Genomic DNA, 18,326 nt, shown 5'->3' with positions numbered 1-18,326 from the left:
TAATTTATCATTCCAACCAGGACCCTACGTCATCTATCTAATAAGTGCTACAGCCCTTTTCATCTCCAGCACAGAATCAATTTGACCTGTGCAGGTGCCCATCAGACTTCAATACAAAAAATTACCTTAATATTTTATGTACTCATGTATGAAAATGGAAAAATGAGATCTGTTGAAACTATTCCAGGAATGGGGGGAGGGGGGAAAAGGAGAATGATGGAGGGGGTAAATTCAAGTATGATATATTGTGAGCACTTTTATAAATGCCATAATGTACCCCCAGTACAATAATAATATGATAATAAAAAAGAAATTGCCTTAAATAATAATATCAAATGATTGTAAAAGGGAGAGTGTTTGGGAGGGAGACTAGCAGGAGAGGGGTTGGGTAAAGAGAGGGTGATCAGGGGGTGAATATGATTGAATTACATTACATATATATGTATGAAAAAAGCATAATGAAAACTACTAATAACTGCTAAAAGGTAGGGGAGGGGTAGCTAGGAAAAAAGTAATATAGACAGGGCAAATTTGACCAAAGTACATTATATACACATATGTAAACATCACAATGAAACCTCTTTGTACAATTAATTCATGCTAACAAAATTTTAAAGGAGTGATATAGGTTGAGCCAGGCATGATTGGTATACACCGGTAACCCCAGCTGCACAGGAGGCAGAGACTGGGAAAATCGAGGTTCAAGTCCAGCCCAGGCAAAAAGTTAATGAGACCCTCTTTCAAAGAACAAGCCAGGTGTGGTGGCGCACACCTGTAAACCCAGCTATGAAGGAGGTGGAAGTAGGGGAACTAAAAGCCATAGCTAGCTGCAGGCAAAAAAAATGAAATCCTACCTGAGAAACTAAAGCAAAAAAAAAAAAGTGATATTCCTTATCTAAACTGCTTGGTTCAAGAAATGTTTCAGATTTCAGATTGTTTTCAGATTTTAGGATATTTGCATACAATGAATTATCTTGGGACCCAAGTCTAAAACACAAAATTCATGGATGTTTATATACCTTGTACACATAGCCAGCGGGTAATTTTATACACTATTTTTAGTGCACCTGCATTTTGATTGCAACCTGTCATGTGAAATCAGGTGTGGAATTTTCCACTTGTGACATCATGCTGGTGTTCAAAAACTTTCAGATTTTTTGGGTTAGATGTGTGGCTCCAGTAGCAGAACACCTACCTACAAATGCAAGGCCCTGAGTTCAAACCCCAGTACCACCAAAAAAATAATGATAATCAAAAACTTACATGTCTTGGACCATTGGGATTTCAAATTTTCAGGTTAGGGATGCTCGACCTGTACTGTGAGAATCTAGAAAACGTCGGCAAATGCTCTGAAGATCTTTGGCTCTCTGGTTGCTTATTAAAACAAAGTGATAGAGGGTTTCCCCCCAAACCCAGGCTAAAAATTGCCAATGGCAGTTTAAGGGAGCTACCAAACAGCTTAGCAAAGATAGGACCCAGACAGAAAAGAAAAGAAATTCAAGCAGTCATTACCAACCCACAACCGATAGTACAAAAGTAACTGATTCACACCCACACTCAGCATTATAGCTCTCTTCACAGGAAGAAAGAGGACAGACACCCCATTTGCAATATTTCAATATTTGTAATATTTCTTTTTGAAATGAGGAATGAGTACATTATATATTTGGTTCTTGCTCTTTGTATCATTTTGTATGAATGAAATATTTTATTTCTAAAAATTTTTTAAAATTATTCTGCATTTTTTACGTGCTCACGTGTTTTTTGTTATCTTACACTATAAGATCCTAAAAGAAACTGACTCCTAACGTGTTGACATCACTTAGTATAAAGAAATAGATGTTTATGTTAAAATATTTGCACTATTAATTTAAAACAATAATGTTAAAGCCAAAATTTCAAAAGCTGCCTGTTTGGATTAATTTTCATAAAATAACACGAGCTTACTTTGAAAAAATTGCTATACATCGTTTTTCCTTTTGTCCCAAAGGGTTGACCAATGAAACACAGTACTCATCAAAAACACTGGAATTTATCCAGGTATGGTAGGGCACAGCTGTAATCCCAGCACTTGGAAGGCTAAGGCAGGAAGATAGAGAGTTCAAGGCCATCCTGGGCTATAGAACAAATTTAAGGCCAGATTAGGCAACATAGCAAGACCCTGTCTCAAAAAACAAACAGAAACAATGGACCCTGCTTTAATGATGAATACTTTTATACTCTTCTTGCACCTGTATGATAGGCACATTCAGTAGGTGGAATTTGCTGTTACAAGGACAGCATATTATCGGTCCCATAATAAGTACTGTTTCTAAGTTTGGATCATGTCTAGAAACAAAAGAACAGAAATAACAATGAAAATACCAACTTAAAAGGCATAAACATCTAGGGTACTACAAAGCTTTCAGTGCTGGGAAAGGATGGAGCAATCATGATGGATTTGATGCTGACATTGATCCTCCTGACATCTGAGCAAAGAGGTAACAGGCTGCACAGCACAGCACAGAGGTCACGAGCTGAGCACAGGAATCAGGCCCATATGGGTATTTATCACTCATTAGCTGTGTGACTTGGGGCAAGTTACATAACCTCTCTGTGTTTCACTTTCCTTATCTCCAAAATGGGGATAATAATGACCAACATCTCATGGCATTTTTATGAGGAATAAATGAGTGACTGGTGCCCAGTAACAGCAGCACTGTGAGTTTTTAAAAAGCGCACTACTTTATGACCCTCTCAAATCACTCTCTACTTTTTCATTTATGGGGAATAGATGGTGACACAAAAGTGTCAGACATTACTGCTGGAGGACTGCTGCTGCTCACCCAGTGGACCCCATCTAAATGAATCCCAGAGCCAGGAGTAATGGGGTTATTTTTGTTTTCCTTACCACTTTAGCCAAGTTGATGTCTGAATATTCCAGTTTTCTAAGTACATTTTGAAACTTGTGGCAGTCTAGAAAGAAGAAAATAATACCTATCATTAGCTTTAAAACTCCTCCCTAGAATTTCCTTGGTGGCAGATTACATACGGTATTTCAAAAGTGATTACTCACAGCTGAGAGTAAACCAGCTATTCCATCATGTACATAGACCTTTCTGGTATTTCTAAGATTTTCCTCCCAACTTAACCTGGCTTGCAGACTCTCAATTCCTCTCAAATCTATTTTCAAATTATAGCAAAACTAAAGGAACATCCTGTGGGTTTTCCTTCCATCAATTAAAAAATTTTTAAGTCATCTGAATTTTAAAACTTAATACTCTAAAAAGGGAGTTTACCACAGGAAAAGCTTAATCTCGTAAATATAGGACCTTTATGGACAGAGTTTAAATGTAACTGTCATCTTTGTGCTTGGTGGCCATGTATAAACTAGGTCAGTCTCGTGCAGTTAACCCTATAAATAGATACACAGGTCCAATGCTTCCAATTGTGTCTGGAATAGTAAGAGGTTTTATGCATGAAAGGATTACAAAACAGAAAGGAAAACAAAGAAATATCATCCAACTGACAATAACATGAGTTAATTAACCACCAAAGGAAAGACACCCCAAAATGAGCTGTCGACTCAAATGATTTTCTCCTTCAAATGAACAAGTCTTATCAAGGATTGCTGTAAAACTCACGGAGCAAGCACATGAGGACCACAATTCCCAAAGAGGCTGGAAAGGAAGGTACTACTTCTTTTCTACTGAAGTTTCATTCAACCGTAAGAAAATCTTCTATAGGTCACACACTGGCCTGATGCAATTTGTTTGACAGGGAGAGAGAAGGTAAGGGGAGAGAGGAGGAGGACAGATGACAGATAAATAGAAGATTAAATAGATAGACAGATTTTTCTTTCATTTTTATTGGTATATACTCATTGTACAAGGGGGATTCACTGTGATAATTTCAAATAGGCCTACATCATACATTAGATTGCCTCCACCCTCCCTACCCCCTGCCACCCCCTCCCGTCTCACTTAAAGCAATTGCAAGAGGTTTCATCATTCTATTCCATATATGTATATGAAGCCCATCAACCACATGCCCTCACCTTCATCTCCCCCATTTACCTACCATCGCCCCTTCCCATAAGAATCCCCCCCACTCTGTACCTATTTAGCAGTCCTGTTTTTTTATATTAATTCCAAAGTCAATTTTCAAAGGGGTTTTCCATGTATCCCTGCTGAGTATACTTTAGTTTGGTCAGTTCAACCGTTCAACCCCTTCCATTACTCTCCCTTACCCCTTCCCTACCCCCCCCTCCCCTCCCCATTACTCAACAGCTTTCAGTACATGTCATTGTATCCTCTACCTGAATAGATGTAATGTATTTTGATATTGTTGCTGCTCTGTCATTCTCTTTTCCTTTCCCTCCTCCCCTGAGTTCCATAGGGTAGCTCCACTATTGCAAATATTTTCTTCATATAAGTTTGTATATGACAGATTTTTTCATTGGGTTTTTATTTCAAACCCTAAGGAGTTTTGCTTATCTATTTTTTGGGTGTGTGTGTGTGTGTGTGTGTGTGTGTGTGTGTGGTACTGGGGTTTGAACTCAGGGCCTTACACTTGCTAGGCTGGTGTTTTACTACTTGAGCCGTGCCTCCATCCCTGTTTATGTTTTTTTTTTTTTTTTACAGCTGATAAGCACAACTTCAAGTTACTTTAACTAAATCAGAAATCTTTATTTTCTTTTGCTCCTTGCTCTGTATCAAACACAAAGAAAATATAATCTTTCTCTTCATTTTCTTTTATAATAAATACATGCCAATAGCTAGGCCTTGACTCTGAATGCATGCCCACAGTGGAAGGATTCTGTCTTCTGATGCATAACTTGGGTGTACTAGTGAGCAGCTAAAAGTCAAGGGGAGCCACTTTGAATGACATTCATCTACAGTGCTCCAAGGTGACCAGGAGTACTTCACGAGCTCAGAGGACGAGAAGAATTTTACTGGAAATAGGGAGGGAAGTCATTACACACTTGGGTTTTGTGTGACATCATCTATGTAAGAGACACTTTCAGATTATCCTTAGACTCTTCAAAAAGAAGGACAGGTGATAGTGAAGTATGGAATTTGTCCCTTGAGGATGTGGTTCACCATGATGGGGAACTGCTTCTTGCCTCATGTCAGACAATCAATGGGAAAAGCCTTATAACTAGATTTGGGCCATTTTCTTACCACATTTGGCAGGGCTTTCTGCCTACAAGAGTCCCCAGATTCCAGAATTATCCCCAAATAAGTGTCTTTTCCATAGCTGGAACTCAATCTTTTTAAAATATGATTGACCTGCATAATCAAGGAGCACTATGAATTTAAGTTGAGTGTATGATGTAATTTGGTTAGGTAATGGGTATAAGTGCTTCTATTTCTTTCTGGTTTTTTGATTTTTGAAGTAACAATTTATTTGTGAAGAAGGGGGAGGAGAAGAAGAAAGAATAGAAGGATGAGGAGGAGATGAAGAAGCAGGAAGGAAAGGAGAAGAAGAAGAAATCTAATCCTCCCTGTAGATCCCCTCAGTTTTGTTAGGTGAAAAGAGACCACCTTCCTTCTGGACATCCAAATACAAACAGCCTCAGGAGGAAGAGGGTGGAGGCTTTCTCTTCCATGGCCTAGTTTCCACCAAATGTGGGTAGAAGATGGCCAGTCTCTCTGGCTTCCTGGTCTGTAACATAGACACCCTGTGCCCAAACTCTTCAATAGCACCCTACCCTGGGGCAGGTGGAAAACCAAAACCTACAACAAACACGAGTCATCTGGCTAGAGATGTAATGTTTCCTTATGTTAAGACTCATCCTTCCCCACATTGCTGTAAGGAGAAAAATGGCTCTATAACCAGGCATTTCTTTGCTAAAAAAAAAAAAGCCAAGAAAGCCAAGAACGATGTGACCCCAAAGAGACCGCTTCTGATGATAAAGACATAGACAACTGTGGTCCAAGAATAAAGATAGAAAAGAGAAAAAAATTTCACTCTTATAGTGGCCTAAAAGTTATGCACTGTGACATTGCTTCTTAAAAACAAATGGGTTAACACTGTTTCCAAAGGAACCACAGAAACCCTTGCAATATTGAAATCTAAAACAGGAGTCTCCAGTCTGTGTTCTTGACTGAATGTGAATAAGAAAAAATGACATTTGCACTTTCTAGTTGAAAGAACAGGAATGTAAACAGCAGACTTTCCTGGTTTTTTGCAGATTTTTGGTGTCATTCTTCCTTGAATCATTAAAACTATAAAGAAGGTAGGTATCATTGAAAAAACTAAAGATGTAAAATGTCCAGGAAGCTGGGCATTCCCAACAGCAGCTTTTCATCAGACACTCTGGTGAAGGATTTCAAGGACACTACACAAATAGCAAACCATTTGCTTTCCTCGCTATGGAAGCTTAATTCAAAAGCATAATATACTCACCTCGATTTTCCAGATGTTTAGGTTAGAAAGCAGATCCCAACAGAAATTTCCATTCTTATCCACTCCGCTGAACCCAAAGCCAGCTGCGTTATTCACTGCATCAGCTGTGGTTTTTAAAACAATAAGTTAGGATACAGAACAAAAGACACATTGCTGCTTTAAAAGATTTCAAATATTTGTCTAGCTTCAACATTGAGAGATATGTAGAAGTTCCTTGGGAAAGAAACCAAAAATATTTTAAAGGACTCATTACAAACCAGAAATGTATCTTTAGCTATTTGGTGATGTTGATTTTTATTCATTGATTCTCTTCCATTTAGTAGCACCTGCTAAGAGGAAAGGTACTGGATGGTTCATAGAATGTGAAAATGAGACTAAGTGAGCAGTGAAGAACCAAAACAAAGAAGTAAACATTGGGATTTAGTGACCAGCTTCATGTTAAGGGAGAAGGAGACAGCAGTAAAGATATACCTATGATCAGAGAGACCATAAGAAACAGGGAGCCAATGGAGGATAAAGAGCTGTCACTAAAGAGGTAGGGAGTTGACTGAAAGATGCACTAAGTCAGAAGGAACACCAGCATTTAAAGAAAAACTGGAGCTCACACCGGACATAAGTATGAAGGGACAGTAGAATAGCAATTGGAACTGCCCAGGTGCACTTAAGAAAAATGTTAAACCAAGATAAGGAGGAGAGCTAGAGCCTTGAATTTGGGGCCAATTGCAATGGACATGTGGACACCATGATCAAAGCCATCCTAATTGTGAAGTCATTGTAAACCTCCTATTTCCATCTTTATTTACTTCACTGGATTATAAAAAAATGCCCTCCTCCCCCACAGTGAACATTTCGTCTCTAATCAATTCCTTAATGAAATGCTTTTGTAATCAAATATAGATCTCAACAAACCTTTATGATAATAACCAAAAGGTTAATTTTCTGCTTTCATTTATCAGATTTCAAATTGTAATTGAATATTTTCTTCAAGGAAAATTAATTGCCACTAATTAAATCACATCACTATAAAGTCTTAGACCTGGAGGAGATCTTATAAGTATTCTTCCCATTAAAGTCAAGTCCAAATCAAGACAGCTTTCAGAACTGCTAAAGGAAATAGTCTGTTCTAGGCTGGGGGTGTGCTTCAGTGTTGAATACTTGTCTAGCAAGAGCTAGGCCCTAAGTGCCATCCCTGGCTCTCTCTCCCCCTGCCATGCACACAAAAGAACAGTTCTATATTTGTCCCATCTATTTTTGGTGTAGTTGATGATTTAATGGTGCTTATCTTAGGCTTAGCCTCAGTGTAAAATGATCTGGTTTCTTTTAGAAGAAAGGATAAAAAATACCAACTCTTTCTGTGTCATTCTCTCAAGCCAACTGAACGGAAACTCAGTAGAAGAAAAAAAAAACCAAAGTGAGAGAATGCCAGAAGGAACCTAAGGGTTTTACAGGTTTGGAAACAAATTTGTAAATGACAGAGATAAGCTAAGCCAGAAGAAAGGCCCCTGAGGTCTGTGTGGACAACTAAAACCAGAGCAACTGTCTATGGCTAGGGCCAGCCACAGCAGTTCCTAAAGTCCTTCTTCCATCTCCAGCTTCACGTCTACCACACCTAGTCCGATCTAAAAGAAAAGAATAATGACAACTCCGTGTGTGTGTGTGTGTGTGTGTGTGTGTGTGTGCGTGTGTGTGCTTACCATCTGTATTAGTCAGACTTTCACACTGCTGACAAAATATCTGACAAAAACAACTGAAGAGGGGGAAAGACTTATTTTACCTCATGGTTTCAGTGTTTTTATTTTATCATTGTGGGGAGGGAGTGGCAGAGAAGAGAAGCTCCTTTCGTAGCAACCAGGAAGGAGGGAGAAAGAACGAGAGAGAGAGAGAGAGAGAGAGACAGAGAGAAAGAGAGGGAGAGAGAGAATGCCTGCACTATCTGGTATTTTTCCCTTTTTATTCCATATTCCATCCTGACCCCAACCTATGGAATGTTGTTGCTCAAATTCAGGGCAGCTCTTCTGTCAGTAAGGGTGGGCTTGGCAGCATGGGAGAGGTATCAAACTTCTAGAAACCAATTCCCTAAGTATAAAATGGATATAACAATGGCACATATTTTAAAGAGCTGCTGAAAGGATACAACAAAATTAATCATGTGTATCATTGCATAACACAGAATGTGACCTAAAGTAGCACTCGAGAAAAGCTGGCTGCCATTATTACTTATTATGGCCCCTCTAACTGAGCTCTGAAAGGGACTGAGGTTAGAGATATTAGATAAACCTCCAGTCCACTCAGATTAGGTAAGCAATGCCAGAATCTGAGTGCTAGAATTCTGATTCCACACCCTGAAGAGCTGAGAGCCACTCTACAAGACAAATGAATGAGACAAAGTACTAACTCTCTGAAGCACCCTATTTAGATGAAGTCAGTGTAGCGTATCTGCAATAGATTATCCAAGATTTGTTTTTGTCCCTGAGTGGCTAGAGGTTCTGAGTTCATCAGTCCAAAATTAGCTTTCCTGGTATTATGCATGGCTCTAACCTCTTAGTACTGACAAATTAATTTGGACATCCATATGTTGGAGTTTGTGTCCTTAGAACACAGCTTGGGTTACAGTTGACCCTATCTAATTAATTAGTCCTAATTAATTAGTTATGTATTAATTAAATAACTATTAATAACCAGAATTGTTTGCTAAGTCCAAAGAAATAGTTTTATTATTTCAATATAAACAGTAACTACAGCTAGGTTAACACAGGGTATGGAGTTCCAGGGATGGAACTCAGCTGAGCTCAGCTGAAATGCATTCAGAGGCCAGTTTTAAGGATTAAATTTATAACCATGTATAATTAGTACATCAATTATATGTAAGTGGTGTTTTAAAGAGCTGGATAAAACAATTATTCGGTTAAGCAGTTTAAATATTCCCTGATCTACTATTCACTGCTTCTCCATTCATAAATAATACAAAGGTTAATTTCTGACCAGCCATGCAATCTAAACTGGAACAAACTTCAAATTGAGGCTATGCAAATTAATGAAGTGCTTCTACTGAAACAACCAAAAAAAGATAAAGAAAAGGGCAGAGAAGTCAGAAAAGAAAGAGCTCAGTTCACAGAGAAAGTTGTCCATGAAATGATAACTTTTATACTACAAATGACTGGGGAACTCCCAAGAGTCAAAATGATGCAAACACCCCCTTGCCCTATTACCCCCCAACCCAGACCCCATCAGCACAACCCACCTCATGTCAGACACTCCCTATGAGGCCATGGAATGGCCTTTCTTTCCTCCTTAAACCAGGAGCTGATTTAGTCGAAGGCCAGCCCTGTAAGCCCTGGGATACAAAATACAGGAGTGGGAAGGATAGGGAGAGAAGGAGAGAAAAGCAAGGTAAGTGAGGAAGGAGACGCAGTAAAAGGGAGAGATACATCCACTCTCATTCTCTTTGCTACACACGCGCGCATACACTCACAGGTTAGAACAAAGAAAAAGACTTAACTACTTCCCATAAAGAAGCGACATGCCCAGTGTTCCAAGTAGAGGTTCAACCACCATGGTATAATGCCTAGCTACTAAAGATCTCATCATTTTTTAAGTAAAAAGCAACACCAGAACAAGGAATAAGATAAAAGGAGACTTTGGAAGCTTTTCGCAATGACAACTGCATATTATCATTGTCTGCACTCCAGTCACTGCGACAGCTCTTCACGAGCATTGCCTGGCTGTATACATGTCTGTGTTCCCAAAGAGTGTGGGGAGAAAAGAGAGAGAAAAGGTGTCTCAGCCAGGCCCAAAGCCTGGCACTCAACAAAACCGTCTGAATTAAACTGAAAGTAACCAGAAACAAAACGCACATTGCAAATTTTAGAACGGCTCTGAGTCAGATTTCTCTGCCTGAATGCAGGAAGCACTGCTTTGGACTGAATGTGCATGAACAGTCTGGCCTTTAAACATACCCAGAGGAGGGGATGAGGAGTTGTTAAATGGACAGAGTTTCTGTTTGCGGGTGATGGAAAGTTCTGGAGATGGCTGGTGGATTTTACAACAATGAGTGAACTTAATACCACTGAATTTTATGCTTAAAAGAGTAAATTTCATAGTACGTATATTTTACCACCATAAGATAATAAATGAAAGAAAGTAACTTGGTACATGCAAATTTTAATTTGGAAATTAAAACCTGAAGCATGAACTAAGTAAGAGAAGAGGAACTCAATTAAGTGCTATTCCTTCATCCACAGGATAAGGACTAAACACGAGGAACTGAGTTGAATAATTTGTTTGATTTAGGAAGGCAAGTCACACCTGTAATCCCAATACTTTGATCATAAGTTTAAGACCAGCCTGAGCTGCATATTGAGATCCTGTCTCACAAACAAACAAATAAAAAGAAGGCTTCCCTGCTCTGTGATGTCAAATGCAAGCTAAGATACTAAACTTTCAGAATCCTTCACCAGTCTTGGTAAGTATATAGAGGGCTTAAAGGTTCACATTAGCAAGGCTTCAAACAACTCCAGTCTAAAATTATTTAAAAGGAAGGAAATAAAAGTTCAATTTTGACCAAATTGCCCCAATGGGAAAAAAAGTATGATAAAAACCAAATGAAGTTGAACTTTCTACCTTAGAAAAATGAAAACACTTGAAGTTAGTTTCTTTCCAAAACATAGTTGAACCAACATTTTCTTAAAAAAATGCGACAGACCTAAACTAGCATATGGAATGGTAAAATTAATTCACCATGCTTCCTCTATTACATACAACCCTCCAAAATTACAAGAAAACCCAACCGTTCTGGAATTTTCCATTGTACTCACTGGCCGATTTTGATTGGTGGAAGCAGAAGCTTCCAAATTTTGACATCTTTTAATAACATTGAGTTTAAACAGCAACCAGGATTGTTTTTCCTTCTTATCACAGAAAATTGAGCTTATAGAGGTTGGAAAAGAAGAGTGCTACGTTGGAAGTAAAAAATGACACTGGCTTTAATGCTTCCCATTACGGGTTGGACTTTTTTTGTATGTGTGATCCAAAATGTGGTTCTGGCTAAGCCATCCAAGGAGTATCACTTTACTCCTCATTCATGTAGGGTTACTCCATCAAACTTACCTAATGTCCATGCAAAATAATACTTGGGCTTTGAGGCTTGCATGACAACATATAAGTAGCAGAGTCGAGCCAGAAAGTTTGCTTCATGAACAAACCAGTCATCAACGAGGCAGGTGACAGGGAAGGACTTCGTGAGTGTCAAAAACAAAAGAAGAGACCCCAAGGTGACATACAACTTGTGTATCACAGCTCCCTGAAAATGGGGGGAAAAACCAGTGTAACCACTCAGCAGACTCAGGTATCAGGACATCAGCTTTGGCAAATGTATGTTCAGGTCAACGGTGCACCAACAAGCTGTTAACGCATTAGTCCCCACAAGGAGGGGCAGTGGTGCTCTTCCTCATGACACAAAGCTGAAGATGAGGCTCAGATGCTGCACGTACAGGCAGGACACACATCTGATATTCAAGGAGTGAATGTATCAGAATGGAAAAAAAGGTCTCTCAGCATAATCTACCACCAGAAGGTAGGTGGATTTATTATCAAAAGCATAGGAGAAATGGGTAACATTACATGGTGCAACTTTCCATCAGAAAAAAAAAATAACTATTTGCCTTCTACTTCTACAGCCAGCAGAGCCCAGGAAATGGGCTTGAGTCACCAGCCAGGAGGACAGAGGCTCAGGTATGAAAGATGCTGTGCAAGTGACTGAACACCTGAGCCAGTTCATGGGTAGGTAATAGATAGCTTCAACCTTCCAGGCTGGCTCAGATTGTAGTCTATTCTGAGATGAAGATCTGTTGGCTTTTTAAATTCCTCTGGACAGAGGGATTTTGCCCAGTTCTTCTGACATTCCAGGAGATGTCTTTCTATAGATCTATAGTTTCTAACTTCAAAAAAGCAGGCTTTGGTTTATAATATGGCATAGAAATAGCATGTCCCTCAGAGGATGGCTTGGGGCTTAAATGAATGAATATTTATAAAGTGCTGGGCTCAGTGCCAGGCTTCCAGCTAAGCGATCCAACACAGAAAATGACTGTAAATGAGTACCAATACTAGTGTTTTAAACAAATGGTGGGGGGGGGGGAGTTATTGACCAACATTTTGGTTAAACCATTTGGCTTTTTTATTTGTTTGAAGTTGAGGTTGAACCCAGGGCTTCAAGCATGCCCAGAAAGCTACAGCCTAATCCATGGTTTTTTAATTGTAACAATTATTACTGAAAGTCATTCCTGGCAGCAAATCCTATTCTCTGAACCTCTAAGTAAACACGTGGCAATAAACACTTACAGTGGGAGAAGGATCTGGCAAGCTGTGGAAATCTTTTTGCTTCCAGTTCACTTCCAGCAACTTCATGTGTATATGTCGCCCTTCGATGAAGGCTACATAGTCCTTGAAATTGTTACAAGGGCCAGCTATGACACTCATGAAATTGAGAAGGTAGCTTGAATATTCCAAAAAAGAGGGCTTCACTCTGTGAAAATGAACAAAATTTAAAAATTGAAAACTCTTGTGTTTTTATTTTTTCTTCAAAATGTGCAAACAAGAAAATCATAAACACAATTATCTCTGCAGACTATTATTTATGACAAGACCATTCTTTGTTCTGTTTTCTACAAAATCCACCTAAGAGAGAAATCTTGCAGAAAGGAAAAGCTAATGAGGCAGATGGTCAGTGGAAGTGCAGGACTCGGAGGCGCCCCCTGCTGGTGACAGCTGTGAACACTCAGGGTGGGCTCTAGAACAAAAGCTACTCTGGAAATGCTCTTTTCTGGTTATCCTTATCTGTCTACAGCACAAAATAAAGGTAATAAACATAAGGCAGGGTGAGAACCTGACCCAATGTTAGCTGATGGAGAGCTCTGAAATGGAAACACTTCCTCCCAGCTGCCAAAATAAATAGAAAACAAATGATGGGTGGAACCAATTTCCACTTTGACGAGGCCACACAAAACTAGCTCTGTAACAGTCTGTTGTCTGCTTTGGCATCCAGGCACAAGGTCCTGAACAACAGACCAAGGTAGTGGCAAGGACAAAAACCTGGAGATAAAGGTCCTGCTTAATGTTTCCATGGCATTTGGAAACCTGTTCTTCTAGCAGGATGTAATCATGGGGAAAAGCTTCCTGAAATGCCATTGCTAATCAAGTCACTGGAACTGTGCCCTTTATTGGTTAGACTCCCAAAATGCTCAGCAAAGGACTTGACTCAGTGGAATCTTCCAATAGTACTCCACTGCTTCCAAATCTCCATTCCTTAATGAAAAGAATGTGTTCTCTGTCAGCACCTGGAATTCTCCTTGCTGATCCCAGTTACCTCCTGATACTCTCCAACAAGAACACCTGCCATGGCTGCTCTGGTCCCCTCAGTGAGCCACCCACATGCAATTTTAACTCCCATATCAATGTTATTCTCTTCCTACTTTAGTGAGCCTCACCTTCCTCTCTAAGACCACTGTACAACCACATGGGCCAAAACCTACCTTCAGCCTTCCTCCTATTTTCCATCCCTTCATATCTCCTGCCCTGCTTTCTATCTTTTTCCATGCTTTGGGGACTTAAACACACTGATATGATATGATAAACTGTTTGCTCAAGGTCCCGGACACAAATCCAAGAAAAATAACTAGAGTGTTTGTCCAGATGAAGGAGAACCTCATAAAACCAACAAAATTACAGATCCATTTACTTTTCAATCTAACTACCCTACTTTTGAGACTGTCTTCAACTAAACCTAAACATACTTAAAAATTACCTATGTACAAGGTTATCCATTGCCTGTTATTTGTCAAAAACAAAGATTAGAAGATAGTCCAAGTGTCCATCAACAGCTGACTTATTAAGCAAACAATATCATATCTAAAAAATGAGGAAAATCCCTAGATATTGATATGCAAAGGGCTTGAGAATATATTACTAACTTACTTCAAGGCAAGCCGATGCTGCTCAGCAGAGAGGTCTTCAGTTCTTCGACCTAATCCTATGAAAAAGAAAAAGAAATGAAAAGGAGATGTGTGAAGTAGGTCATTAATCTTGAGAACCTTACCAAACTCATTTGAAAAAGGTCAACTATTTCCCTTCATAAATCATAAAGAATCCCAGGTTTTCATTTTTTTTAAAAAAAGCCCTGGGGATAAGGGGTTGGGCTATAGCTCAGTGGCAGAGCACAGGCTTAGCATGCATAAATAAGGCTCTGAGTTCAACTCCCAGCACTGGATGGAGGGATGTCCTGGGCAAGGTCCTATCCATATGTACATGTGAAGAAGGAAAATCTCTGCAGTTTCCTATAAGCATTCATTCCTATAACCACTCTTACTTAACTCATGTAGTATGACACAGACTCCCCATTGCTTCCACTTGGCAGTTCCTTACCACGTATGATTTCATAGCTATAGCACAGAAATAAGTTTGCCTTTCATAGGCTGCAGCAGTTTAAATACTTCCCTGATTATGCCAGGTACAATACCTGCTACAGGCTGAGAGGTATGGCATGGATATAATGGAGAAAGAACAGAGACTTTTGTCTTCCAAACAGCAGAAGAAATGTAACCCTGACTTCAAGGAAAACACAAAGGGTTTTTTTTTTTTTTTCTTAAAATCCATCCATAACAGACAAACTCCTAATCAAATCTCATGTGTGCTTGCTATAAAATTTATATGTCAGGTTGGAGTCAAGTAAACTGAAGTGTTATCTTATTAGCAATATAAGTGGAGTCTGAAGCTGCCTATTCAGCCAAGACTGGTTATGGTTACCAATCATGAAGGCAATGCAAAAATGTGCTTAAGAGAAGGCAGAGTATCTCAGAATTTTCATACTCCCGCCTACACATAAGAAACAAAAAAGGCAAATAAACACTTTGTTGCATGCAAGGTGTACTCCAGAAAATATGGCAAACTGGCAATACTTTAAAAAGTAAATTTAGGCTGGGCACTAGCGACTCACAACTATAATACTAACTACTCGTGAGGCTGAGCTCAGGAGGATCATGGTTCAAAGCCAGCCTGGGCAACCAGTTCACAAGACCCTATCTCGAAAATACCCAACACAAAAATGTTCTGGTGGAGTGGTTCAAGTGACAGAGCACCTGCCTAGCAAGTATGAGGCCCTAAGTTCAAACCCCAGTACTATCAAAAAAGTAAATGTAGGCAAAAATCTGGTTTATAAAAACACTCATTTTTTCCCCCTAAGATCCCAACAAATAGTACATATCTGGCAATCTGATTTTAGTATTGGTTCTTACTAGCATGAGTCTAGAACCACTACCAAGCTGGGTTCAATGAAATTAAATCAGTTCCCGAGCTTTAAGTAAAAACAAAAAAATTAGCTGCTGGAGATAAATATTCTCAACCTGTCAACGTATAAAGAAATCTCAGCAGTTGAAAGTATTTGCCAGAGCAGCACAAATCCACAGAATGCACTTGTACTAAATGCACCTGGCATCTCTTAAACACACATTGGAATTTTCTGCCCTGCTGGAGTAACGGTCCTCCCTTGCCTGGAACATCCTTTTAGCAGTGTAAATCATACATTCTGGCCATTACTAGGAAGACCCTAAGTGAAATTCATGTCCAGTTTTATACAAACAGAAGAGTCTTCTATTGGGTCAAGCCAATCTCTTAGGTAATTTTTGCAGCCCTCCCCCCCAAATAAACAACTAACATGATTAACCAATCAATGCTGTGTAATTTTTTATTGCCTTGTAAATTTTCCAGAAATTAAACCAAAGCAAAAAAAAGATGCCATTTTCTTAACAGATTTGGAAATGAAGGTCAAACAGCAAATTAACTTTAGGACATTGTAAAAACAAACAGAAAACCCACTGTTCTTGAAGTAAATATTTCAGCAAATTTAGACCATAGATTCACCAGGGAAATGGTGGGTGGTATCTAGAAAAGTAAAAGGCTATGATTAAAGAGGCCCAGAAATTTTGAACAAGATAAAGCAAGATAGGCCAGCATTTGTCTAAATTTTGGACTGTATGCCCAGTACAAAAAAAAAGAGTTTGAAATGCCAGGCTCACTCTGGGAACCAAAAGGAGGTCGTTTTTCTCACCATCATGAACTTGGAAAGCCAACGTTGTGATCTTCTGAGTGACAATCATCAGAGGCCTAAAAGAGAGAAAAATCAAGACTGGCAACCAAAAAAAAAAAAAAAAAAAAAAAAGCCACAGGAAGAAACTTCTATTTGCATGGTGATGTTCACAAAGTTTAATAAGTAAAATACAAAAAAATGAATTCAAACTATTTGTTTTATTTTCCTTCTAAATTGCATCAGATACAATCTCTCTTACACTGTTATTTAAAGTGAAGGCCCAAGATCAGCACCAGCAGCAGTTGTGTCACCTGGAGCACGTCAGAAACATAGAATCTCAGACTCGATTCTAGCCTGGAGAATAAGCATCTATCTGATTGCAGGGAGTTCAAACTCACATTAAAATGTGAGAAGTACTGGTTTGGGAGACACCTAATCCAGGGTCCTATTTCTACCTGGACAGACATATAGTCATGAGCAACATAATAACATTTCAGTCAGCTACAAACCATACATACAATGGTGATCCCATAAGATTATAGTAGAGCTAACAAATTTCCACCAAAATTCTCATCACCTAGTCACATCATAGCCACTATGTATGTCACAACACAACTCATGTGTTTGTCTTGATTCTCATGTAAAACAAAGAAACCGGTTTAGATACATAAAACCCTACAAATTGTGTTAAAATTACCTATAATATTCAGTACAGTAACATGCTATATAGGTTTGTAGCCTAGGAGCAACAGGCTATACTATACAGCCCAGGTGTGTAGTAGACTAGACCTTCTAGGCTTGTGCAAGTGCACACTATAATATTCACACAATGACAAAATCACCCAATGGTGTATTTCTCAGAACATGCTCTTGATGTTAAGTGACAACAGACTATATTGGCTGCTTCACCCAAATAGGCTCTGGTATACTTTGCTCCATTACAGGCAATTCTTTTATGCACACATAGTATAAAATACATTTGTAAAATGCAACTGCCTGTAAGCAAATCATTTATTGGCAACAATAACATCAGCTTTAACTTGGTAACAAGCCATCAAATTAAAACTTGCTGAAAAAAAGCATGGCACCCATGTCAAAAAGCATGCTAGGAAAATTCGATGAGAGAAAGAATAGTCTTTTTAATAGACAGTGATAGAACAAATGGGTGGACACATGAAAATAATATAAAAAATAATTTAAAATGAATCACATGCTAAATATAAAAACTAAAACTATAAAACCCTTACAAGAAAACATAGGTGTAACTCTTTACAACCTTAGATTAAACACTGGCTTTTTAAGGTATCAGACCAAATGCACAAGCAACAAAAGAAAAAGTGGACTAAATGAATATTAAAAATTAAGTTTTCAGCCAGGTGTAGTGGCTCATGCTACCACCATCCCAGTACTTAGGAGGCTGAGGCAGGAATATTGTGATTTCAAGACCAGACTGGGTTACATAGTGAGACAATGTCACAGAAAAATTAAACTCTTTTGTTTCAAAGGACACACATTGTCAAAAAGTGAAAAGACATTTCACTCAATGCAAGAAAATATTTGCAAACATTTATCTAACTAGAATATATAAATAACTCTTACAACTTAATAATAATAGACAATCCAATTTAAAAATGGCCATAGAATCTCAATGACTATTTCCCTAAAAAACATGCAGGTAGCCAATTGGTATACGAATAGATGCTCAATAGTATTTATCCATTAGAGAAATACAAATGGAAACTACAATGAGATACCAGTTCACAAGCAGTAGGATAACTAGAATCAAAATGACAGACAATGCAAGTGTTGGCTTGTGGATCAAATGATGTAGCTGCTTTAGAAATAGTCTGTCAGTTTCTCA

The 18,326-nt window shown here is 38.7% G+C and overlaps 1 protein-coding gene across 7 annotated transcripts in view; it reads right to left on the bottom strand.

Moving 5' to 3' along the window:
* Window positions 1–18,326, bottom strand: part of Mboat1 (membrane bound glycerophospholipid O-acyltransferase 1) — a 97,236-nt gene that overhangs the window by 12,494 nt on the left and 66,416 nt on the right. For all 7 annotated transcript variants that reach the window (XM_074082807.1, XM_074082801.1, XM_074082802.1 and 4 more), the window contains 6 exons: window positions 16,487–16,542; window positions 14,359–14,413; window positions 12,727–12,910; window positions 11,497–11,689; window positions 6,391–6,494; window positions 2,891–2,955 (listed from right to left, as the gene is read on the bottom strand). In XM_074082807.1, the coding sequence (XP_073938908.1) occupies window positions 2,891–2,955; window positions 6,391–6,494; window positions 11,497–11,689; window positions 12,727–12,910; window positions 14,359–14,413; window positions 16,487–16,542 (657 nt within the window). The remainder of the gene's footprint in view (window positions 1–2,890; window positions 2,956–6,390; window positions 6,495–11,496; window positions 11,690–12,726; window positions 12,911–14,358; window positions 14,414–16,486; window positions 16,543–18,326) is intronic.

This window comes from Castor canadensis, chromosome 8 (genome assembly GCF_047511655.1).
Source record: "Castor canadensis chromosome 8, mCasCan1.hap1v2, whole genome shotgun sequence".
NCBI lineage: Eukaryota > Metazoa > Chordata > Mammalia > Rodentia > Castoridae > Castor > Castor canadensis.
This window is presented reverse-complemented; position numbering and strand designations above follow the sequence as displayed.